This window comes from Schistocerca americana, chromosome 5 (assembly GCF_021461395.2).
Source record: "Schistocerca americana isolate TAMUIC-IGC-003095 chromosome 5, iqSchAmer2.1, whole genome shotgun sequence".
In the NCBI taxonomy this organism is placed as follows: Eukaryota; Metazoa; Arthropoda; class Insecta; order Orthoptera; family Acrididae; genus Schistocerca; species Schistocerca americana.
Window position 1 is genome coordinate 417,601,980 of NC_060123.1, and position 27,968 is coordinate 417,629,947.

At 38.0% G+C, this 27,968-nt stretch overlaps 1 protein-coding gene across 1 annotated transcript in view; it reads left to right on the top strand.

The window, feature by feature from the left end:
- The window catches only part of LOC124615354 (rho guanine nucleotide exchange factor 18), a 591,378-nt gene that overhangs the window by 359,996 nt on the left and 203,414 nt on the right, over nucleotides 1-27,968 (top strand). The window contains exon 13 of the mRNA XM_047143164.1: nucleotides 2,468-2,583. Coding sequence (XP_046999120.1) covers nucleotides 2,468-2,583 — 116 coding nt within the window. The remainder of the gene's footprint in view (nucleotides 1-2,467; nucleotides 2,584-27,968) is intronic.

Genomic DNA, 27,968 nt, shown 5'->3' on the forward strand with positions numbered 1-27,968 from the left:
ATGAAGAGAGAGAAAGATGAAGTAGTAGGTGTCAAGCTGAGTAGGAAATGAAAGGTGGTTCATCGGTAATTGCAGAGCCTGCTTCAGTTCAGATGTGTTGAAGACAGAATGAGAAGAAAGATTAAGAGGGAGAGAAATAAAATGAAGGCTAAGAAATTTAAAGATGGGGTGTAACGTTCCTTCTCACAATATAGACTTGAATTTAGTTAAAGTTTCAGTTAAAAAATATTAAATATTTGCAATATCCATGTCTGCATTATCATCAATACTCCGCAAGTCACCTAATGGTGTATGACAGATGCTACTTCTGGTACCACTTTCTGAACCCCCTTCTTTGTTCCATTCATCAATGGCACGTGGGAAGAATGATTGTTGGTAAACCCCTATATTATCTATAATTTCTCGAATTTTCTTGTTGGGGTCATTTCGTGAGATGTATGTCACTTCTACTAGTCATACCAGGTAAGGGTCCCAGCATCTTGAGCAATACTCAAGAATTGGCTAACAAGTGTTTTGTAAGCCACTTCATACATGGGTGAGTTACCTTTCCTAAAATTCTGTCTATGAATTTCACTCCAGCATTTACTTAATACCTACCATTTGTTTTATGTAGTCATTCCTCTTAAGGCTGCGCTGGACGGCCACTACTAGATATTGTGATCCTATCACACTTCCTTGGGCTACTCCCGAAATCACCATTACATCTGTTGATCTTTCAGTTTTGTTCCATTAAGAGCGACATAATGAGTTCTCTCTGCAAGAAAGTCCTGACTCCAATCACAAATCTGTACCAACACATGCTAAGCTCATATTTTTTTCACTAAACCGCAATACGGGACTGTGCCAGGTGCCATTCCGAAGTTAGGGACATGACACCAAATTGAGTGCTGATGTCTACAGCACTGTGGATCTCGTGGAGGAAGAGAGTGAGCTGAGTTTCCTAAGATCTCTGTTTTCTATTCTTCACCACTGAAACAAAATATATACACTATACAGTTTTTTTAGAGCTAAGTCTGTGATAGTTCGTAACACATCCTTGACACACACAAGTCTGTTCAGTCTACATGACAACTCCATAACATATTTTTATTTACTAACACACGAAGGAATTTGACAGTTTGCAGTGTCCAATTTTTTGTCCATATAGCATTTTTCACTTGTACATTGTACTGATTGTTTTGTGGTGTAACGAACAGTTTCTGTTTTTGCAAAGCTTAATTTCAAATTATTATTTTTGACCCTTGCCTCCACTTCCCCAACTGTCTGCTCAGTGCAATGGATTAAGGCTTCATCAGTTTTACAGCAGACTATCGCTATTGAGTCATTTGCATAAAGGATGGTATTTGACTGAACCTGGCATGGCATATCAATGATGTAATACAAAAATAGTGTATTTTTATGGAACCACTGCATATTACTAAGCTTTTTTATAGTGTTACATGTAGTGCACTACTGTTTCCAAACCTTTGTGGTTTCTTTAAGAAGCTACAAAATTTCGCAACTCTCTCTTAGGGAGATGAGTGTCTTGCACCTGTTACAGCATTTGCTTATCACTAATACTGCAGTTTTAGGAGATGAATATTTCTCTCTTCATGATGAAGAGGAAAATAAGAGTGTTTCACCTACAGCATTACACTGAAGAATCAGTAACAATAATTGAAAATAGTAAATTCTGTATTTACCCTTTCCATTGCGCTCTCATTATCAGAGGGAATGGAAAAATTGCCGAGAATTCTTCCGAGTTGTATGACTGTGGTCCATGGAACTCTTCTGTCCATGACGTTTCATCCAAAGCTACGTTGGACCATCTTCAGAGATGTCCAACATAGCTTTGGACAAAATCTCAGGGATAGAAGAGTTCCATGGACCACCACCATACAACCCGGAAGAATTCTCGGCAGCTGAAATATCCGGCTTCATTGTATCAATAGAAAAAATCCTGACGCTAGGAGGTGGATGATCATTGCCCACTTTTTCGTTTAGTTTTTTCCTTTCTCACTTTTTTTACCTGATGCTACTAGACAAAGCCTGCACATATATGACAAGATTGTCTCTTTGCAGGTACTGTCTTTCCACTTGTTTTATATTTCTTGTTTTACATTGTCTCATTCTTTGTAATTCAGGTAACATCGAAGTCACTATGAGCTGTATTTTGCATTATTATGTTGTGATGTGTTGTATTCATTTGTAAATTTTCAGATCTCTGTCCAAGATATTTCTACTAAACTGAAGTAACTCTGGTTTATGTATCGTTTGTTTAATTCTTACACTTACAAGCAGCTCAAAATCCAAACATGTTTTGCACATGATTAAATGAATGTGCACTAGTTCAGGGTGGTGATTGATGTTATGTGACCTCCCAATGAAGCTAAATGAGCTTCATTTTTTAACTTGGTTTTTTGTTGATGCTTTAAAGTTGTTATTGAAGCAGTTAACTAAATTACAAGAATATTATTTTATATTTCAGAATTCAGGAAAGGGCACCGCATTTCCTGCAGTTATGTCAACATCGAAGCTGTCAGGAAATAAGAGGGGCTCAAGTTCCACACAGAGCCAAAATCATCACAGTTCTTCCAGTAGTAGGTAAGTGGTGGATTTCTTCCTTGATCACTGTACCTGTAATACGTATGAGCCAGTTCATAGCTTGTAGTTGGTTTATGCATTAGGTGTTAATACAATGATCTGTTGAAGAAGATTAGAGCACCATTGCATATTTAGATTATTTTACTAGAGAATGGCTTTGTAATGAGAATATCATGGAGCACACTGAAAGAAGGTGACAAAAAAATATAGTTTCCAAGGACCATACCAGAATAGAGTAGCACTTGTAAAAAGTTGCATTGATGACTGTTGGAAATGACATACAGAATCAGATGAAATGCAGCGATGAAAATTCCATGATATTAACAATAAAACAAAAAGAGGAAAGATAACTATACATCTATAGATGATGGCTGTGTGGTACAAAGAAACACTTAGTGTTACAGAGACATTACTATTTTTCGACTTGCTTCTCTTTTTCAAGATTAAGTACACTCCCTCACAGACATTAAACACACCAGCCACAGTGATGGTGGCCGTGGGTGGGTGTACTTTGGGGTGTAGTGTGTGAATGTAGGTAATTATACTAGCTCAATAATGTAGGAACACTCACTCACCCCCCCCTCCCCCCCCTCACCTCCCCCCACCCCCCTCCTTTTTCAGTCACCCTAACAGATCAGGCGTGCTCTCTACACAGGAAACTGAGTGTGTGTGGCAACGACCTGTCAGGTTTACACACACACACACACACACACACACACACACACACAAACAGCCCAACAGATTACATTCTGGGGTATAATATCAGTCCCATTCATCACACTGGATGGCATTTGTTTTTTACACCTCTGCTTCCATAGGACCAAATTGAAAGGGGGACATCTCCAAGGTCATGGAATGAGCAGTACATGAAATTAACGTCAGAAATGTTAATAATAGATCAAATAAAATTTACATGAATCACATGCAGATGACGAGCTGCTGAGTAAAAACTAATATGATCAACAATTTAACAAAAGATTTGCTTAATTTTTGTCCAGGATCTCTTCAACAGAATAGAATGAGTGAGTGATGAGGAAGTTCTTCAGTTTGGATTTGGAAATGTTTAGAATACTGCTAGGATGTTATATAGCATTAGTTAATGCTTTTTCATGGAAATATCCCCAAACTATCTTGCTTATAGACAGTAATTATGTCCAATATAAGATGAAGAACAGAAAGATGGCTGAAACAGAAGTGAATAGCAGTGAAATTTTAAAGTTTGATTGGAATGCGTATTATAAGGATAAGCTAGTTGCCTGTGGTGGAAGAATTTCAGGGAAAACTTGTTGAAGGTCACACAAAAATTGTTTTGTCACTGTGGTGATTACAGATAATCAGCTATGAATTGGGAGATGCAGGTAATTGGAGTGGGTGTTATGTACAGGGATTTGTGCAGTGATATTCCAAATGCGTAATCAGAAAATCAGTTTGAGCAGTTAGTCAGAGAATTAGCTTTGAGCGTAACATCTTAGATCTTCTGGGAAATCATTGATCATAAGGTCATTAGAGCGTCACTGACAATGAGTGTCAATAGGGCTGTGAAGAAAGACAGCAACCTTCTGCTTAGTAAGTGCAACAAGAAACAGGTTTCGGATTACTTGGGGAGTCAACATCAAACATTCACCTCCGAGACTAATGTTGATTATAAGTGGACGAAGTTCAAGAGTATTGTACATGGTATTCTGACAGCTATGTGGCATGCAAAGTTACCAGGGATAAGTGTAAAAATAGCTTTGGGGATATCTTAAGGACTATTACTGTTCGTGATACAGGTTGATTTTTCTAAATGGGACAAACTGCGGGATACAGTCCCCGAAAGGATAAGGAGAAAAAATGACAAATGGATATGTGGCTGGAGATGTGGTACACCTGCTTGAAGGTGGAGATGAAAGATCTTTGACAGTGCCGCCAATATCAGCACCAGGCACATGGCCGGCCAGCTTTGGATTAGCCAAACAACCATGTGGAATGTTTTGCATGACAACAGTCACCATCCATGTCACTTATAACAAGTGCAGCCCTTATTATCTATGGACATGCCTCTACTTTGGTGGTTTTGTCCCTGGTTCGTTGCACAGGCCACACAATGCTGGGATTTCCATCTTCCATCCTATTCACAGATTTCCTGGGGGCCATATCATCAACCTTTACAATGCCCGTCTGTGGGCTACAGAGAGTGTCTGGGGTGTGGTAGCAGTGAATCATCAGCACTGGTTTAGCCAATGTGTGGGTGGCAGTTATTGGTGACTGCCTCCCGGGAGCAGTCATTTTTCGACAATCACTCACAGATGAGGCATATCTGCACTTCCTGTGGGGTGACCCTAGCTTCCCTGCTGAAAGACGTGCCTTTGGTGGGTACAAAGGATAATGTGGCTACTACACATTAGTGCTCCAGCTCACTTTTCCATTTCTGTGTGGATGCATCTCGACATGTTCCCCAGCCAAAGGATTGAATAAGATAGTCTATTTGCATCACTCACCCGACCACTGGACCTCTACCCTTTATATTTATATCTTTGGGGGCACCTGTAAAAAAGTCATGAATGCAGAGGCCATCACGTACCTGCTGACAATGGAACAGTGCACTCGTGCTGCCTGTGACACAGTTTTATTGGAGGATGGCACTGCAGTGTCTTGTTCATTCAAGTTTAGAAGCCCATGGAGGCCGCTTGGAATACCACATCTAACAGCGGTCTCATCAAAGTGTATTGTGCACTGCATTGTACTGTACTGTGTGAAGGAATTAATAAATACCCTCTAGTGCAGACACCATGAATTTCAGCCATGTGTCTAAATGACATTTTTTGCTTCTTGCCCTACCTGCAGTCTCTCGTCATTTAGCAAAATCACCCTGTATGTATTAAATGACTTGTGGATAACAGTTGAAGCTTTGCGAGGCTCTTAACAGTTGATATTTTTCTGTATAGAGAAGTCTCATTGCTTGGAAGCTTTAGTTAACTGTGGGAAGACGTGCGGAAGATTCCAATGCTTTGTATGGGATCAATATGTACCAATGCAACATATTGCGCATACATAGGCCAAAAGGGCCATTATTGTTTTATTACATGTTTGCTTAACAATCACTGAAAACACTTGCATTCATTAAATATCTGGGAATATGCAAATGAAGCAATTTAAAGTGGAATAACATAAATCTAAATTTAGAAAAAGAAAATGCTGGACTGAACTTTATTGGAAAAATCCTGACGAAGTTTAGTCCATCCAGGAAGAAGGTTCCTTGTTAAACTCATGTTGTAGCAGTACTTCGGTATTGCTACTTAAATTGGGATCTTTAGCTGGTAAAGTTAGTATATCAGATACAGAAGATCCCAAGGAGAGCAGCACAGTTTGTTGCAGTTTCAATTAATAAGTATGAAAACATTGCAGAGACACTCATTTAACTTCAGTGGCAAACACTGTAAGAGCAATGTTGTGCTAAGTTGTGTGACTTACTGCTAAAATTCAAAGAGTACATCAATTTACCGGAGATGATGAGTTGCAGATAGGCACAACAAAAAGACTGTCAGAAGAGCTATCAGCCAACAAGGCCTTTGTTGGTGATAGAACACACACACACACACACACACACACACACACACACACACACACACACCCCTTCCTGCACATACACATGCTTGACCATAGTCTCTGGCTGCTGAAACAACACTGTGAGCAGCAGCACATCATGGGAAACACAACTATCCTGGGGCAGGGAGGGGGAGAGATAGCAGGGTAGGGGTGGGGAACGAGAAAGTGCTACTTGCGGGAGTATACAGGGTGAGGTGAAGAGAGGGTCGAGCAGCTCAATGCAGTCGGGAGGTTAGACGGAAGGCAGGGGAGGTTTGCAGAATTACGTTCCATCCTGGATGTTCTATTATTGAAAACTGTACATTCTTATAATATTTAACCAGCATATTGCTTCATCATGCATACATCACACATACATTTATTAAATCATTCTTCCATGCATCATTTGTTTCTGAAACAGAGAGACAGTGATAGTGTTGCATAATGCGCCATCTGCCACAATTGTAAAATATAAGTTAGGTGTAGATAGCTAGTAATATATCTGTGATATTGTGTGTCTCTATGTGCCACATTTGAATCAGTTTCAGGTAACTTAGTTATTTTCCTCATTTTTCTTAGTGATTCTGATTAGTGCACTGGATTAACAGAAATTGATCTGAATGTAGTTTTGTATCTTTCTTCCTACATATTCAAACAAGTACTGAGCTCATTTCGGTCATAAATAAGTATAAAGGAGCAGAGGCCGTAAAATTCATAAGTAGATACAATACAGTTTTTTACTTCCTAAAATAATAACTAATTGTGATGACAAAAATTAAATGGAATGAGCAAATGTATGGAACCCAATGAAATTACTGCATTAAAAAAATGCTTATTAAAGTCTCAGAATTTAATGGATCATAAGCTGGGAAATATTTTGTAAGTCTCGCTCACCTCAGCTTGTAACATCTTCAAATTTTGTAGTCCTGTTGGCCTCAGTTGTGTATAATATAATAGTATGTTGATAATTTTTACTTTTGGAGCATCTAATGACAACTAAATGAAACAATTTTTATTCCATGCTTGTTTCAGCATTATTCTTTGCAATATGTACATGTACACTATTTGAATATAATAGAGGGAAACATTCCACGTGGGAAAAATATATCTAAACACAAAGATGATGTAACTTACCAAATGAAAGTGTTGGCATGTTGATAGACACACAAACAAACACAAACACACACACAAAATTCAAGCTTTCGCAACCAACGGTTGCTTCATCAGGAAAGAGGGAAGGAGAGGGAAAGACGAAAGAATGTGGGTTTTGAGGGAGAGGGTAAGGAGTCATTCCAATCCCGGGAGCGGAAAGACTTACTTTAGGGGGAAAAAAGGACAGGTATACACTCGCACGCGCACACACACACACACACACACACACACACACACACACATATCCATCTGCACATATACAGACACAAGCAGACATTATGTCTGCTTGTGTCTGTATATGTGCGGATGGATATGTGTGTGTGTCTGCTTGTGTCTGTATATGTGCGGATGGACATGTGTGTGTGTGTGTGTGTGTGTGTGTGTGTGTGTGTGTGTGTGTGTGTGTGTGTGCGCGCGCGCGCGAGTGTATACCTGTCCAATCCGCTCCCGGGATTGGAATGACTCCTTACCCTCTCCCTTAAAACCCACATCCTTCCCTCTTTCCTGATGAATGGTTGCGAAAGCTTGAATTTTGTGTGTGTGTTTGTGTTTGTTTATGTGTCTGTCAACATGCCAACGCTTTCGTTTGGGAAGTTACACCATCTTTGTTTTTACGTATATACTATTTAGTAGATATTAACAGTTCTGGCAATTTGCTTTTCTGTGATGGAGTAATAATTTAAAGCTCTAGTTACAGGTTTCACCAATGTGGTCTTGTTCCATTTTCGGCACTGTTCTTCTTATAAATGGCATTTGAAATTTTAATTTTCAGACTTCACAACAGTAGGAACTGAACTCTTCTTTTGATGTTATGTTTTGGTTGGTGTTGCCAACTGTCAAAAATTGTGTTTCATTCAGTTGTAAATAGATGGTCCAAAAGTAAAAATTATCAGCGTACCATAATCTCAGCTTGTATATTTTATTTTCTTAGAATTACTTGCCTAATTGCTTATTTTGTCTTATTGATGACTTTCTCCATGCCTCACTGTAAATAAAATAAGATTGTATCCTTTTCTTTATATGTTCAGTTCTTTTAGGTGTATAAATGATACTAACACTGTCACTGTTCACTTTTTCACAATTTGCACACCAGGCAGTTACATTGTTCGGAAATGAGATGGCTTGTATCTCACCTAGCACTTCTTTGCCACCAAAGCAGTATCACTGGTTTCAAAGAAATCCATTTTGCAACTGTCACTTTATCATCTATAGAAAAACACAAAATATATAACATGGGAGCATGATATAAAATAGGAAATGAAATTTTAGTCAATTAATTTTCATCTTATTGTTATTGCTATTATTTATAACAGTCATTTGGTTTTATGCAATGAAAATAAAATGTAAGAATTTTACTAATTGTTACTTGGGAAAAAATTGTTCCCTGAGAAGATAAGTTGCAATTTATGCTGAGGTGACAAAGCCGTGGGATAGTTATATGCACATATAGAGATGATGGTATACTGCAAACACAAAGTGTAAAAATGCAGTGCATTGCTGTAATCTGTACTGAGGTGATTAATGTGGAAAGGTTTCTGATGTGATTATGGCCGCATAATGGGAATTAACGGACTTTGAACACTGAATGGTAGTTCGAGTTACATGCATGAGACGTTCGATTTCAGAAATTGTTAGGGAATTCAATATTCCAGGGTACAAAGTGTCAAGAGTATGCCAAGAATATCAGTAGAGGCATTACCTCTCACTATGGACAATGCAGTGGCCAGTGGCCTTCACTTAATGACTGAGAAAAGCAGTATCTGCACAGAGTTGTCAGTGCTAACAGAAAAGCAACACTTCATGAAGCAACTGCAGAAATCAGTGTGGGATGTATGACAGACATATCCTTTAGGACAGTGCAGTGAAATTTGGCATTATTAGGATATGGCAGGAGATGACTGAAGCGAGTGTCTTTGCAAACAACACTGCATCGCCTGCAATGGCTCTCATGGGTTCATGATCATATCAGGTGGAGCCTAGATGACTAGAAACCATGGCCATATCAGGTGGAGCCTAGACGACTAGAAACCATGACTGGCGGATGAATCCTAATTTCAGTTGATGAGAGCTGATGGTAGGGTTCGAATGTGGCACAGACCCTACAAAGCCATGGTCCCTACATGAATGGACTGGTTCCTCTGGTCCATCTGAAGCTACTTGGAGACAATTTGCAGCTGTTCATTTAGTTCATATTACCAAACAACAATGGAATTTCTTTACATGATAATTCTCCATGTCACTGGATCACAATTGTTGACAATGAGAGTTAACGATTTGGCCACCCATTACAACATTTATGGAACATAATGAAGAGGTTAGTTCATGCACAAAATACTGCACTGGCAAAAGTTTCGCAGTTGTGGACTGTTATAGAGGCAGCAAGGCTGAACATTTCTGTAGGTGACTTCCAATGACTTGTTGAGTCTGTGCCATGTGCAGTTGCTGCACTATGCTGGGCAAAAGGACCTCCGATTCGATATTAGATGGTATCTCATGACTTTTGTCATCTAGTAGTGAAGAGAACAATAAATCAGTTACTTGTATAAAAATCATATGTATTAAAGTACTGTGCATGCAGAGATTCTAGAATGAAGTATTTGTTGGTAAAAGTACACAAGATAAAACAGAGATCAATAGGACTGTAGCTGAAGAACATCTGTATCAAGGTTTGATTTATAAAATAAAGCAGGAATCTTAATGACACTTCTTTTAATTGTATGGATACTTGCACTTTTGTTCCTGGACAGCTAAAACTAAATAGTGTAGCTCTAACTGAGAAATGGAGATTTGCTATTCTGGGATACTCAAGCTCATAGTTTTATGGTTGTGTATACCAGGAATTAAGTTTACCTACTACTTTTGGAATATTTCTACACTTTTTTGTTTTAAATTTGTGTACCTGACATATTGAAGATAATGTTTACATTAAACATTTTGGTTCTTGGTTTTATTTCATGACCTTCTTAGGGTTTAATCTCATTCTCTTCTATTTTAAATGTTACCAGTTTCTCATTATTTTTAATTTATTTGAGAAGGGATATACAGAATACTTATGTAAATACCACAGTCTGTCCAAATAAATTGCAAATATAATCTGTAATCTTTGAAATTGGTTGTGTTCTTACAACTCTTCATGATAAATTTATTTTTAAAAATTTTATAGCAGAACACATGTTAATTTTGCAGAATTGAATAATTTGTCTATTTGTGGATATGTGCCTGTTACTCTATAGGACCTTTAGTTAATTTAAAGTGATTATTTTCATACAAAGTTTGTGTGTGGGCATTTTCTCATTGTGCATTAAGGAGTTTCTTTTTTTATTTTTTTTACTCACAGTCTAAGTATACATAATAAGGCACACCATAGAAGCATGTGTAAAGTTTTCATTTAAGATTTATGTTATACGACTGCCATTCAGGAAGTATTGAACGCTTATTTTATTGTTTTCCTCCCTGCTTTGCCTTTTTGTATGAATTAAGCATGAATTAAACTGATACAAGATTCAGAATTAGATCAAAACTATGTATGACTATTTGGACTAAAACAATGTGTGTGTGTGTGTGTGTGTGTGTGTGTGTGTGTGTGTGTGCAAATTGTGAAAGCAATTGAAAAAGATAACTTAGTTTTCTTTTGGAACTAAATTTTCACTTTTTGGGGATAGAAAAAATAAAGTTTAGATATAAAGAAGGAAAAGATGTCACCTTTGGTATATTTTCACAGTTCCTTAACCCCCCTCCCTTTGTCCCTCTCCTCTCCCATTTACTATTTAGATCATGAGGTTGCGCCTTTGTGTGAGAAAGTAACACATTATTTCTGTGGTGTAGTTGCACTGTCAAATGTTTGCATTTGGTGACATTATATTGTTCTTGATGTAATATTGTAGCAGCATGTGTTTTATTTCTAAAGTTGATTTCAGTGATTTGGTAAAGCTTTTATTTGTAAAGAAGGCATGTTCATTAATCTGACATTGTCCAGGATGTCAGTAATGTGAATATTAATTGTTTAATGCAACTGTGATTCACATTGTTAAACTGTAGAGTCCTGTTTTTTTATGGCATTCAAGGTATTATGTATACACACACACACACACACACACACACACACACACACACACTTAAGAGATTGATTTTTTTTTTAGCCAACCCAAGTGAAGTTTTTGTACCTTGAAGGACAGTAGTCCAGTTTGAAATTATTTGAGAGCTGCAGTGCATGCACTTTCACTTTATTATTTCACACTCAGTTTCAGAATGCGAGAATAATAGTTAGCACAAAAGGTTCTTCTTAGTTCTGCAATTCAAATTTCTCCTGAGTTCAAGAACAGCTCGGGTTTCCTTCTATAACACGATACAGTGCAATTCTAACCTCACTTCCAGGTGCACACTTTGCTAGACTGAATTGTATAAAAGCAATGTGTTGATGACTCAAGAAATGTTGATCCTTTAAAAAATACCTGATTGCTCAGTTTAAGGTTAAACGGTTGGTGACTAGGCCATCAGTCAGAACATATTTATTGTGTTTGCCAGTGTAGAAGGAAAAAGGGATTTTGGGGGGAAGGCATTACTGTTGCTGCAGTGCTGTGGTGGTGACTTGCTCTGAAAAGATACACTGTATTATTTTTCGCTTTTGTTATTGAACTTTGTAATGGAATTGAATTGTCGCAATCTGTCTAATCAAATGCAGTGGCATAATGTATCTTACTCAACCTGTGCTTGACTGTTACACGAATAGCCAGTTTCAGATCTGACAACATCCCACTCAAAAGGCAAACCAGTCTGTTTAGTTCACCATGATGACAGGAGCGTTCTCTCTCCAACACAGTAATTGTCTCTGATTTAAATGTTCCTGAACATATGGCTTTTGAAATTTGAGCATCTTCACTCTGAACATAAAGTTTCGTGATAGCTCAGATAAGCAGGACATATTCATATCAGTAAGTACTGTAAAACATCAGTCTGCAAGCAACATGAATTGTTAATATCTGAGAAGCAGGGCGACAGACAAATTGCCAAATAAGGAAACTGTAGTCAACACGGCACAAGGTGATCCCCAACAGTTGCAGTTGTCTGAGCATGGCAGCTTTGTGTGCCTATCTCAACCAAACACCTTACCCGATACTGTAAACATCTGTATGTCAGGGCATAATTATTGTCACAGCTGTGTAGAAGGCTGTTGCCTCACCTGCAGCCATTTGAGAATTGCAGCAAAAAGCTGGCAACAGCACTCATAGCTGTCAGGGGCCTTCTTACACTGTCACAACTATAGCCAATCATGAAAACTAAGTAGAATTGCAGCCACACTTCTGTTCACAGAGCTTTCAGTTGCTTGGTTTTTTTTTTTTTTTTTTTTTTTTTTTTTTTTTTTTTTTTTTTTTTTTTTTTTTTTTTTTTTTTTGAAATAAAAGGCACCTGTCAAATGATTAGCTTTTGATTTAGGAATTTCAAATGTGCAATAATTTGTGGTGGTGGTCAGCATTCACAACTTCTTCACATCAAGAATCATCCTCAAGAAGAGAGAACCATCACTCTGAGACAAGCCAGCATCATCTCGTCTGATAACTTCTTGACTTCTCTGAGGCTTTCTTGTGATATGTATGTTAAAGATAACAACAAGATCAAAAATTCTGTTCTTGGCAGAGACAGTAAAAAGTTTACTTCATCAGACATTATCAGGTGTTGTCTAAGACTTCACAGATAATGTGCTAATTTTGTTTATCAGTCTTTCTCAGACTGTAAATAGCATACAGTTTTAAGAGTGGAAATCCAGTTTCTCAGAAGCTCCCTACAATAACATAGCTTTAGTTTTCAAATAATCTGCACTTTATTTAGTGTCTGAGTACTTACGGTCTGAAAATTGTTACTAAGTGCCCACTTTCTGGCCACATTTTCCTTTTTTCTGAAGATGTTGTGCAGTAGTACTCTTTTTGTCTGCTAACTCTCCATAGTTGCAACAGAAGCTATCTGAATAGAAGCTTTACTGCAGCATCCCACATCTGCTCCAGCCACTACATTACATTACATTAATTTCCTGTTTATCATTTCTCTACTGATGCAGGTAATCCACATTGGAATACAAGCATTCAGTTACAATTTTTGTCTGGAAATTAAATTGATAGCTGCAATGCGACTTACATTTAACAAGATGTACTTGGCTATACTGTGTGTGTTGAGCACAGAGTAATAATGTTTAGTTGCAAAATTTGAAATTAATGAAGCACAAGTTAAGTCTTTGTCTTGCTCACATATTCTCTTCCTTTGTACTTAACTTTTTTTTATATACACAAATTGCTGCTCCTTGCGAAAACTGAAACAAAGGTGCTCATTGACACCTGAAACACAACCCTTTTGAAGAAATATTCATGGGTTCACAAGCACCCTAACCTTGAGATCATTACAAACAATTATATTTCTTTGTTCAGCTTATTGGTCATCTGTTTCATGGAATTTTCTGCACAGATTTTCCCAAAATAATAAACAATTTCCGGAATGAGATTTTCACTCTGCAGCAGAGTGTGCGCTGATATGAAACTTCCTGGCAGATTAAAACTGTGTGCCCAACCGAGATTCGAACTCGGGACCTTTGCCTTTCGCGGGCAAGTGCTCTACCATCTGAGCTACCGAAGCACGACTCACGACCGGTCCTCACAGCTTTGCTTCTGCCAGTATCTCGTCTCCTACCTTCCAAACTTTACAGAAGCTCTCCTGCGAACCATGCAAAACTAGCACTCCTGAAAGAAAGGATGGTCGGTTTAATAATGAATAACAAAATAGGAGTGCGGGTAAGCTACTACAAAAAGCATAGTGAACACATTATTGTGACCAAGATAGACATGAAGCCCACGCCTAATACAGTAGTAAAAGTTTATATGCCAACTAGATCTGCAGAAGATGAAGAAATTGAGAAATGTATGATGAAATAAAAGAAATTATTCAGATAGTGAAGGAAGACAAAAATTTAACAGTCATGGGTGACTGGAATTCGGTAGTAGGAAAAGGGAGTGAAGGAAACGTAGTAGGTGAATATGGATTGGGGCTAAGAAATGAAAGAGGAAGCCACCTGGTAGGATTTTGCACAGAGCACAACTTAATCATAGCTAACACTTAGTTCAAGAATCATAAAAGAAGGTTGTATACATGGAAGAGGCCTGGAGATACTGGAATCTTTCAGGTAAATTATATAATGGTAAGACAGAGATTTAGGAACCAGGTTTTAAATTGTAAGACATTTCCAGGGGCAAATGTGGACTCTGACAACAATCTGTTGATTATGAACTGTAGATTAAAACTGAAGAAACTTCAAAAAGGTGGGAATTTAAGGATATGGGACCTGGATAAACTGACAGAACCATAGGTTGTAGAGTGTCTCAGGGAGAGCATTAGGGAACAATTGACAAGAATGGGGGAAAGAAATACAGTAGAAGCAGAATGGGTAGCTTTGAGGGATGAAGTAGTGAAGGCAGCAGAGGATCAAGTAGGTAAAAAGATGAGGGCTAGTAGAAATCCTTGGGTGACAGAAGAAATATTGAATTTAATTGGTGAAAGGAAAAAATATAAAAATGCAGTAAATGAAGCAGGCAAAAAGGAATACAAACGTCTCAAAAATGAGATTGACAGGAAGTGCAAAATGGCTAAGTAGGGATGGCTAGAGGACAAATGTAAGGATGTAGAGGCTTATCTCACTAGGGGTAAGATAGATACTGCCTACAGGAAAATTATAGAGACCTTTGGTGAAAAGAGAACCACTTGTATGAATATCTAGAGCTCAGATGGAAACCCAGTTCTAAGCAGAGAAGGGATAACAGAAAGGTGGAAGGAGTATATAGAGGGTCTATACAAGGGCGACGTACTTGAGGACAATATTATGGAAATGGAAGAGGGTGTAGATGCAGATGAAATGGGAGATAAGATACTGTGTGAAGAGTTAGACAGAGCATTGAAAGACCTGAGTAGAAACAAGTCCCTAGGAGTAGACAACATTCCATTAGAACTACAGACGGCCTTGGGAGAGCCAGTCCTGACAAAACTCTACCATCTGGTGAGCAAGATGTATGAGACATGCGAAATACCCTCAGACTTCAAGAAGAATATAATAGTTCCAGTTCGAAAGAAAGCAGGTGTTGACAGATGTGAAAATTACCAAACTATTAGTTTAATAAGCCACAGCTGCAAAATACTAACGCGAATTCTTTACAGACGAATGGAAAAACTGGTAGAAGCTGACCTCAGGGAAGATCAGTTCGGATTCCGTAGAAATATTGGAACACATGAGGCAATACTGACCCTATGACTTATCTTAGAAGCTAGATTAAGGAAAGGCAAACCTACGTTTCTAGCATTTGTAGACTTAGAGAAAGCTTTTGACAGTGTTGACTGGAATACTCTCTTTCAAATTCTGAAGGTGGCAGGGGTAAAATACAGGGATCGAAAGGCTATTTACAATTTGTACAGAAACCAGATGGCAGTTATTAGTCGAGGGGCATGATAGGGAAGCAGTGGTTGGGAAGGGAGTGCGACAGGGTTGTAGCCTCTCCCCGATGTTATTCAATCTGTATATTGAGCAAGCAGTAAAGGAAACAAAAGAAAAATTTGGAGTAGGTATTAAAATCCATGGAGAAGAAATAAAAACTTTGAGGTTCGCCGATGACATTGTAATTCTGTCAGAGACAGCAAAGGACTTGGACGAGCAGTTGAACGGAATGGACAGTGTCTTGAAAGGAGGATTTAAGATGAACATCAACAAAAGTAAAACGAGGATAATGGACTGTAGTCGAATTTAGTTGGGTGATGCTGAGGGAATTAGATTAGGAAATGAGACGCTTAAAGCAGTAAAGGAGTTTTGCTATTTGGGGAGCAAAATAACTGATGATGGTTGAAGTAGAGAGGATATAAAATGTAGACTGTCAATGGCAAGGAAAGCGTTTCTGAAGAAGAAAAATTTGTTAACATTGAGTATAGATTTAAGTGTCAGGAAGTCATTTCTGAAAGTACTTGTATGGAGCGTAGCCATGTATAGAAGTGAAACATGGACGATAACTAGTTTGGACAAGAAGAGAATAGAAGCTTTCGAAATTTGGTGCTACAGAAGAATGCTGAAGATTAGATGGGTAGATCATATAACTAATGAGGAGGTATTGAATAGGATTGGGGAGAAGAGAAGATTGTGGCACAACTTGGTTAGAAGAAGGGATTGGTTGGTAGGGCATGTTCTGAGACATCAAAGGGTCACCAATTTAGTATTGGAGGGCAGCGTGGAGGGTAAAAATCGTAGAGGGAGATCAAGAGATGAATACACTAAACAGATTCAGAAGGATGTAAATTGCAGTAGGTACTGGGAGATGAAGAAGCTTGCACAGGATAGAGTAGCACGGAGAGCTGCATCAAACCAGTCTCAGGACTGAAGACCACAACAACAACATGATGTATAACAAATAAAATTTCATGTACTGATTATATTTTAGTGCTGTGTTAATTCTGTAAGGTAGTAACAGTGATTCTGTGTTTGTTTACTGCCCAAAAACTCTTGTAGTAGTGTATTTTCAACTCATCGTGGCATAATGAAGATTTCATTAAATTTTGGGCAGGCAGCTGTGCAAATAAAATTTCTTCCCCTAATATTTCCACCTTCATGGTGGAGCATATAAGGTTGCACTTGGCACCTTGTCATCAATCTTGCTAGTTACTCTGAGGATGGCCAGACGATATGCTGCTGAAATATCAGTGGAAGAAATTCTATTTGCGCAGCTACATGCCCGAAATATAATGGAGTAACCTTGTATTTGTCAGTTTCATAGTAAATATTGCATTGAGAGCAGTTTGTGAAATGTGAATTTGAACTGCAGCAAGTTTTCATGAAATCATTTGTGAAAGTGAGGGAAACATAATCAGAAATCCTTGAATCTTGAATCTTTTCATGGAGAATGTATTGCGTACATGCAAGGGGTAAGGAGTCTCAGAGAGAGGAAAAGCTCAACAGAGGTCTTTGAGTGGTTAAGAAGTCCTGTAATTTGCACATCATCTCTATGCAATCAGTTGCATCAGAGTTTTCAGAAAGGGGCCCAATTTGTAACAAGAAAAGTCATTTGTACTTTACCAAAACAATGCATCTGCTAAGACATCATCGGGAAGTGTGTCATTTCAAGAATTACGAAGAGATGTCACGGTCTTTATGCATTGCAAAATAGCTGATTTTCGTGACCTTCATTTCTCAAGTAAAGTGAAAAGTAATGCTTAATCTGTTGTTATAGTTTTACTCCTTATACTTTTGTCTTTAAGAAATCATTTTTGTGTCCACATCAGATGCTCCCTGTAGCCACTGCATTAGTGGGAAGGAGCCCTAGCAGCTGGAATATTGGTCCTTGGTGGGAACCCTGAATTGAATAAATGAATAATATTAAGTTCTAACATAAAGATGATCTGTTGAAGTAAATTTCATTTGCTCTGCCCAAAAAATTGAGACAAAAGCATACACCAAAAATAGACTTTTGAAGATTTTGCAAAATGACTGTGTATGCTGATAGATTCAATTTGGAATGCTGGTGGTATCAAATTCTGATCAGAACCATACGTACCATACTCAAGGTTCTTGCAAATTTGAAAAATATGGTTTCAAGAAAAAAACAATTAGTTTTGGTTTACATTATTTGTAGTCAAGTTAAATATGCCTCTGGTTAGCAATCTGTGGACTGTACAGTAATACTCCCAGATTCAAAAGGAGGTCCTCATCCATCTTCTTTATGGCCATGCTTCTTTGACAGCTTGTGTCATCTGCTGCTCTGTCCACTCAGTATGCTTTTTGACTACTTCGGTGCAGAAGCTGTAAAAGGCTGGTCCAGTCTCGAGTTCGAGCATGTTCATAATTTTCGTAATGCCTGTTAGGTCATAATTGAAATTACATGCTGCCACACTGACCTCATGTCAAATGTTTTTTTCATGCTGTGAATGGATTTCAGACACAGTTTTTCACAAAACACTTTGTAACTTGATAATGGAGTTTCTGGTAAACTTATGATGAATACTGCAACAATGTAGACATCTCAGAGAACATCCTGGGGGGGGGGGGGGGGGGGGGGGAATATTATTATTATTATTTTTTGAAATTTTGAAGGAGGCTAACGCCCTTAAGAAGAAGTGAGGAAGATTACATTTTAATATACCGTGGATAAAGGGGTCGTAAGAGATGGAACACAAGCTCTGACTAGGGAAGAAGGGGGAAGAAGATTGGTTATATTCTTTCAAAGGAATCATCCCACCATTTTTCTTAGATAATTTTGGAAAATGGTGGAAAACACAACTCTGGGTGGCTGAATGGGGATTTCAAACATTGTTCTCTGGAATGAGCATCCATTCTGCTAACCACTACGCCATCTCACTCAGTGCCATTAAGAAGCCATCTTCGGAGGAAGAAGAGCAACAGTTTTGTGAGTATTTGTCTTTTAAAATTTTGAATCGAAACTCACTAACAGTAAAGTTGTTGTACTGATTTTCAAGAGATGTCCTCTAAAGTTGATTTCATTGTGGCACAGTGGTTAGCACACTGGACTCGCATTGGAGGGCGACAGTTCAAACTCCCATCCAACCATCCTGCTTTAGGTTTCCTGTGATTTCCCTTAATCACTTCCGGCAACTGTCAGGATGGTTCCTTTGAAAGGGCATGGCTGATTTCGTGCCCCATCCATCCCTAATCTGAGCTTGTGCTCCATCTCTAATGAACTTGTTGTCGTCAGGATGTTAAAAACACTAAACTCCTCCTCAATCTCATAGCCCCTTATTTACTTCATTGCCTAAACTACACGTTGTATGTTTCACAAAAGTGATTGTGTAATTCACAAACTTTTCACGTTCATGTATTGGTAATCTGCACGGTAACTGAACTATGCAGTGTATGAGAGTGTAAATTTACATTCACGGTAAGATACCATTACATAATAGCAAACAACATACATTGTGAATAGTGTGGAACTTACATAAAGTGGAGAAGTGAACCGCAACTAAAGTGCGCGTCACAAAACACAGTCAGCCAATGAACAGAGAACGACGTTGCCACATCTCGACTGCAGTGCAGAGCAAGGACGAGTGTCTTCAGTTTTAGAAACGTTCAGTCATAAATAAAGTAATAGAACAAAAGCAATGTCTTGATAGTAGACATTCTTTTATAGAAAGTTTGGAAGAAGCATTCTTTATACCAATTGCTTCATATTCTATTAATTAATTAAACCAAACAAGCAATAAGACTTCTAATTCAGGCGATAGCAAGGAAAGGTGTTTGTATCACTCTCACGAACCGCTTTTTCGCAATAAAGAACAGCGGTAATTGTTTATTTCCTATTGTACTTCGACGAAGCGTGAGTAATTCATAGTCATACCAACAGTGTTTGTCAGTATTTTGCGTGACATGTTATAGTCCTCATGGCGTCATGTAGTCAGACGAGGTGCGTTAGCGTAACGGTTAAGGTGTTGGGCTGCTACGCGAAAGGTTATGAGTTCAAACCTTATGCGGTGCTTAATATTTTCATTATTTAAAAATAATATCAAAGTGCCTTACTTCACGAATTATATTTGTTTGAATGCAATTTTTTGAAATTTCTAGTGCTTTGTCTCTTCATTAACCCTTTCGCTACTGCAGACACGTGCTCCCCGCATTCCACGCTGTGCGCGATTTTGTCATCACTGCACTGCTCGCCTGTACAGACACATGGTGTTCCCACTGCTTTGACACACTTATCATTCGATTTCACAAAAGCTATTTGGCCCAAAAATTTGATTTTTACATGTCTTCTTGACTGATACCTTCCCCCCATAAATGACTTAATTTTGTTTCGATGTTCAACGCAGTTATTATGCAGCATTAAATGTAGTAAACCATTGCACGCAATTTTGAAAAGTTTGCAGAGGTAGAAGTCCATAGCGTATACTTTGCGTATGGTCGATTTTAGTTGCCACAATGTTGAGAATGAAATGTGGACAAGATACCTAAATTTCATATAAAATTTACTGTATAACAATATCTCATTTAATTTAAGTACGACATAGGTGTCGTATGTAATATTGAGAAATATTCCGTCTTTCGCGACTGTAATAAAAGTATTATTTACACCGGACGCGTTTGGCTTTATTTTAAAGCACTTCAATCAAGGAAAGGTATGGCACATACACAATGGTACTCATGTTCTCTTTCTCGTTTTTGTTCCACAGTCGCAGTTTTACCAATGGTACTGAAATATATTCCTCTTCTGCAACTGTAATAAGGGACTTATTTAGACCAGATGCGTTTCTCTCTTTTGAAGCATCTTCAGTGGACAGTATTTTGTCTCCTCCATTGCCAAGTCACCTTTCGTAGTTTTGTGCTGCGGTAACACAATATTCAACGTTTGTGTTGGCCACACACAAAAATTGTATTTGACATAGCTCAGAGCACTTCACTGATAGACGGTATATTCAAGTCCTAATGTTTTTGTAAGTCCACAGTTTTGTTTAATGTATTTTGTCTACTTCATTTTGATTGATTGGAGTGCTTTAAAATAAAGCCAAATGTGCTCAGTGTAAATAAAACTTTTGTTATAGTCGCGAAAGACGGAACATTTCTCAATATTACATATGACACCTACGTGGTACTTAAATGAGCTATTGTTTTGCCGTAAATTTTATATGGAATTTAGGTATCTTGTCCACATTTCATTCTCAACATTGTGCCAACTAAAATTGACCATATGGAAAGTATACTCTATGGACTTTTACCTCTGCAAACTCTTTAACAAAATTAAGTCATTTATGGGGGGAGGGTATCAGTCAAGAAGATGTGTAAAAATCTAATTTTTGGGCCAAATAGTTTTTGTGGAATCGATTGATAAGAGTGTCAAGGCAGTCGGAACATGATGTGTCTGCACAGGCGAGCAGTGCAGTGACAAAATCACGTACAGCACGGACTGCAGGGAGCACGTCTTTGTAGCAGCGAAAGGGTTAATGCGCCCGTGGTGACTTTACTTCATGAACTGCGCGTTCCCCCCTACATGTAAGCTTGCGAACTATGCTATACTATGGCGCTGCTTCTATTGGTGCGTGCGTCGTGTGCAATGGCAACGCAGCAATCTCCCGTGTCTGGGCGGGCATGCACGAGCCGCCAAGATAAAAGAATTGAACTATAATTTCACAGACATTCCAACATACTCACACTTATCAAGACGAGATAAAATTCATTTAATTTTTTCAAAATTTCCGTTTTATGGCACTGAACTAATTTATATCAGACAGTAAACACTCTGTACACAGTTTTATGGTGCTACTACTTGGGATGATACTGATGGTTCATTGCAGCATCTTTGGTCTCAGGTGAGTTCAGATAGCAATACATGTTCCATTGTGCAAGCTTGTCATGTCAGTGGTGGGATTTTCCTAGTCTAGTATGTCTAGTATGAGCACAAACTTCATCAAATAGGATCAAAAAATGGCTTGCCAATGAAAATGAAATGTTTTTTCTGAGGAACATTTCAGTTTGAAGTTGGCCAAAGATAGTGAAAACCAAATGTTAATTATTATACACCGCCTGACCAAAAAAGTCTAGCACCCAGGACACATGGTCAGATGTCGACGGAACTTCATATATTTACATACAATCAGTGATTATGTAAATAATTTAGAGCTGCAATTCTCCGTGGCATATAGAAGGGCCACCAGAGAGCACTGATGCTGTTTGTGTTTAGTGTTTTTACCAGGCCTGGTAGGGTATATAAGGGGTGTAAACAGTGTTGGATGGTAGCGAACAGCGCAGTGGTGTGAGTCAGTGTTGTCAGCATCTAACAGAGTATGAAAGGGACCTTACTGTCGGTCTCTATTTGACCAGCTGTGCAGCATACAGAATCTGTGGGACATTCAGATGTGACAGTGGCCCAGTGTTGAATTTCATAGGAACGTGAGGGCAGGCATACTTGTTTTGAAGGTTTCAGTGAACCAAGTCTATCCATCACAAGACAGAATCACCATACTTTGCGTGAAAACTATCATAACTCCTTCACGTTTGCACCGGCAATCAGAGAACAAGTAATGGACTCCCTGCAATAATCTTTGTCATCCTGCACAATTAGTTGAAGACAAGTGGCCCAGTGTTGAATTTCATAGGAACGTGAGGGCAGGCATACTTGTTTTGAAGGTTTCAGTGAACCAAGTCTATCCATCACAAGACAGAATCACCATACTTTGCGTGAAAACTATCATAACTCCTTCACGTTTGCACCGGCAATCAGAGAACAAGTAATGGACTCCCTGCAATAATCTTTGTCATCCTGCACAATTAGTTGAAGACAAGTGGCAGCCAGGCTAGACATTAACACAACAGCATGAATGGCTGCATTTGTAGTGGTGGTTTGACTGGGAAGCATGGAGTGCTGATGAATGGGATCACATTGTGTACAACAATGAATGTGGTTCTTCACTACCCTGGATGGCCATCATCAGTGAGTATTGGAGCAAGCTGGGGAGATGTCCTATTCTTCCAATGTTTTGGAGAGACATAGCAGTGTTATCCCACATTCTTACAGTGTTTTGGAGAGGCATAGCTGTTCTATCCCATGTGTTCATAGTGCCAGATCAGGGCTGATAGTGATTGAGGGAACTCTGACGGCACAACGGTACGTTACGGACACTGCGTTCTTATGTATTACTTCTCATGTGACAGTATCGTGGTTCCGTTTTTCTTCATGACAATGCTTATATCCATTAGGCACATGCTTTATGAACTGTCTGCATAATACTCTTGTGGCCAGAGAGACCCACAGATCTGTTTCTGATAGAACATGTGTGGGCCCAGATCAGAAATCCCAGTGTCAGTATCCAGGAAATCAAGGACCAGTTACGCCAGTTGTGGACCACTTCTCCCCAGGAGAGGATACAACAGCTGTATGACATCTTTTCCAATCAGATCACTGCTCTTTGCTAAGTTGCAACAAGACGTAGCAGTTTCCATGCAGCATTTAAGTAATCTGATGGGCCTTTCACTAACTGTGAAGACGTCTGTGAAAATAAGTCCACATTTATGCACGTGAATTCAAATGCATTCATAACATTGAAAAATACTCTGTAATGAGAAACGTGTATAAAATTAGTTAAAAAATGTTAGTTATCGGAATAACAATAAAACTGTGAGGCAACTTATTTCTTTTACATCTGTAGTAAATTGATACCAGCCTCCCCTCTTTGTATCTATAATGTCTTTTTAAAAATGTTAACTAATAGTATTATTCTGAATGAAATCATTTCTGTGGTCACAACCTGATGGTGTGACATCCGTATTGAATGGTAATTAACAGTATGCAGCTTAGATATCCCAGGATACGTCTCAGAAAGAGGAGACATTAACTAAAATGAAGACAATTTGTTGCTGCAAAATATTTGCGTGCCTTAGTTTATCTTCTTCTGCTTCAATGTTTTTTGTTTTTTTATTATTTTTCATTCATTGCAATCATTAAATTTTGTTCCAAATAAATTTCAAAGAGATTAATGACCATACATTTTCTAATAGTTTGCAGTATGTGCATTTTAATTACAAAGGTTACCATTATTTGTTGATTAATTTTTCACAGACAATAATCTCAATCAGTTTAAGTGGTAGAAGTTTTGAAGCAAACATTTTCTTATATTTGTGTTGTAGAAATACGTCGATGATTAAGACTTTTATGGTGTCGTGAGTTGACATCATAAATAACATCATGTTGTTCTAGAGGTGGCTTAATTTGGTATATTTATTCCCCCACAGTATCTTGTTGCAACAGTTTCTGTAGCAGAGTTAGCAAAATCAGGTGCTTCCTTCATCTTTCACTTGAGGCTTACTTAGTGTAGTTTCACTTTGTATTTATTGCAAGCATTGTGTCAGATGAATTAATGGCATGAAATTCTGTATAAAATAAATAATGAATCACATAAAATAAGTTACCTGATGATGTGTCATGTTATATTCATAAGAAATAAAAATTGCATTTGCACAGTACATGTTTATAAGAAAAAGGAAAAGAGATTATATTTATCATAGTATACTGTTACTTTAACATGTCTCTATGAAACAGCTTTTATTAACAGAATGAAATTTATATTTGGGGGTATTCTGAAATATTTACTGAATCCCTACTTATCGAAAAATGTAGTGTACAATTTGCTTGTTCCACTATTGGATGGTTGTGACCATATTATTTTGGAAATTTTTGCTTTCCAAAATCTAACTTTGATGATTCAAAAAAAAAAAAAAAAAGATACATTTCTTTCAGTCTGCTATCGTGCTTTTCCACACTGATACTCAGTTTCGGATCAAAAGGAACTAATCAGTTGATCCTTGTAGAAAAGTGACGAGAGACTGTAGTAAAAGACATTATAATAATTCAACTGTTACAGGTTTCTCCAGCTAACAATATGTTAAAAGACCCTTTATGCACAAGCTTCTGCATCAATCGGAGAGGAAAGAAAAAAGTAATGTTTGTTGTCTATTTGGAATCTGTAGGTAATCAAAATTGTATAGAAAATAAAAGTGTGTCCTGGATTCATGGAAATGTTTAATCTGGAATGACTGCTGACTGAACAGTGCCCCCAAAATTTGATGGCCTCAAACACACACACAAAATAAAGTCAAAGTGGTTAATATGAAGTGGAATGAAAAAGAATCTTCAATTTTTTGTATGGGAGGAACAGATATCAACGATCATTCAAAATGATTAAATCTTGTGTGATAGACATGATTGTTTATTCATAGTACCTAGGCCTGAAAGGAAACTACCAGAAGATGGCAGTGCTTCCCATACTAGTTAGATCAACTTATCTATGATTTAGTTATGTTGGAAACCAAGGAAAAATTACAATTTGTGGATAGAAGTTAGTTTGATTTCATAATCTAGGTTCCTGGTGTTTTACTATCTCCCCTTTTCTATATTTTTAAACAGTTCAGTTTTCAAAAATGGATTTTTTTCTTGGTATTTGTGAGCAATTTGTTGTACAATAAAATACTAAGAAGATGAGTCTGGTATGGATACTGTTTGTTTGATCTGACGCTGGAATTATGCCTCGTCTGCATAAATTTTTTTTATGTTGATTCCACCATTTGCATGGTGTAAACTGTTAAATATGGAATTACTCGTTAACTAGAATACTGGCTTAAGAAGAGCATGTTTATCAAGGCATAGTGTTGTCTTACTCAACCAATTTAACATTGATAAGGCTTAGCCTTATTGAACCTGAATAAAGAAAAGTGTGAAGTTATTCACTTGAGTACTAAAAGAAATCCATTAAATTTCGATTGTGCAATAAGTCACACAAATCTTAGGGCTGTAAATTCAACTAAATACTTAGGGATTACTATTACAAATAACCTAAATTGCAACGATCATGTAGATAATGTTGTGGGTAGAGCAAACCAAAGACTGCGATTCGTTGGCAGAAGATGCAACAGGTCTACTAACGAGACTGCTTACACCGCACTTGTCTGCCCTATTCTGGAGTATTGCTGTTGGGTGTGGGATCCACATTAGATGGGACTGACGGATGACATCAAAAATGTACAAAGAAGCGCAGCTGATTTTGTATTATCGTGAAATAGGGGAGATAGTGTCACAGACATAATACGTGAATTGGAGTGGCAATCATTAAAACAAAGGCGTTTTTCATTGTGATGGGATCTTCTTGTGAAATTTCATTCACCAGTTTTCTCCTCCGATTGAGAAAACATTCTGGTGGCACCCACCTACATAGGGAGAAATGATCATCACAATAAAATAAGAGAAATCAGGGCTCGCACAGAAAAATTTAAGTGCTCGTTGTGAATAGCAGAGTAATCACGTAGATGTAGATGTAGATGGTGCTTCTCTACATAAAATTTTGCTAAATCTGAAAATAAAAAAGTCTTCAGCTCTGTTTAGGGGCAAATCATGAACTTTTTCATTGCTAATCTGACAAACCAAAGAGCCATGTGGCATGATGATATATTAATTAGCTCAGATCGTCATCGAGAATAAATTATAATAATGGAAGGAAACAACTTATATGGGAATCGATATTTGTATTCTGTTAGTGTATACTTTGATGTGCCTGTCAGTTTACGAAGCAGTTCAATCTTCAATTAAGTTAAATAACTAATAGTTCAATATATTAGTATTAACATCAACAACTGTGCTCAAAAATCTTTAACTAACCTCATTTCTCGTGACAAGAGAAGCAGTGCAAAACTGGATTGCGAACTTCATACTTCTCTTACTACAGTTGACTTACTTGAAACATTTAGCCGATCCTCTTCTCCGGATATGCGGTTGCATCAATCTCCACAACTTTTTCTCCGAATCAATAATACTGGTTAGAGGAACTAAAAATGCTCTCTCTCTCTCTCTCTCTCTCTCTCTCTCTCTCTCTCTCACTCTCTCTCTCTCTCTGAATAGAAATAACTCAGTACCCTCATACTTTCAGTTCAGTTCAGGTATATTTTCGTCTCCACAAGTTTCTCATATAAGCATACAAACTCTTGCAAATCAACTACACTGATACCATTAGATACAATTAAATATAATTACATTTTGATGGGTTTAATAACCACCAGAAATTCAGAAAAAGGTCTTGCTTCTAGCAAGTCTAACACCAAGGTTAAGTAAGAGTCTCTAGACAAATCATGTTTCAATCGTCTATAAGATTTACAGTTATTGGACCGTCAAGGAATGATATGTAGTTACTCCTTGCATCCTCTCGATACAGGTTCTATGGTGCAAGCGGCAAACACTTGTCGGCGTCACTCGTCTGATACATCTCTTGTCTTCCCACGATAAACGTCCATCTGGTACACACAGACGTGTGTTGCGCAGTAAATAGGCTCTCTCTCTCTCTCTCTCTCTCTCTCTCTCTCTCTCTCTCTCTCTCTCTCTCTCTCTCTCTCTCTCTCTCTCACACACACACACACACACACACACACACACACACACACACGCGTAGCGTGTTCGAGGTGGCAGAAGGTCGACTGGTTCCAGACTTTATGTGTAAATTCTCGAATAACTACATATCCTCTTCCTTAGATCGAACACGCAATATTTTACACATACTCATCATGTACATTAATACCTCATAGGATAATACTTAATTTTTCAACAATACATCTTTTCCTATTAATAATCGTAAATTCTCTTGTTCTTATTGCTTGGTCATTCCTTTTTTCAATTTCTCTACAATTATAGAACGTGAACCTTTCAATTTATGTTGGAGTTAGCTCTTTCAATATCTAAAAATCGAGAGGACCAAAATTTTTGTTTCCTACTCTTTTTCCAATCTTAAATTCCAGGTGTCATGGACTCTTGAATATCTCATACTCTATTCTTATTCTCTGTACTACTACTTTAGTACGTAATGGCCTCATTACTTATAGCGGTCTGTAGGCAGGAGGAACTCTGGGAAAAATAAGTGTTCCTATTGACGCTCAGAAAACACAATAATGCTAGGGAAATATAGAATTCAAACTTACCAGAATAATTTGTACAAAATGTGTGACTTCTGTCACGTTACTGTCCTTTTCCCCTCAGATCAGCATCTATACCTTACACGTGGGTTGGCCCTATGAGTGCCCTTCCTCCTTCCGTTTCAGTAGGTATGCCCTTTTAAATTCCTATTCTCCTGTGGTACATGTCAATCACCTTCTTGGTGCCCCTGTCCGCACAGTATGGGTC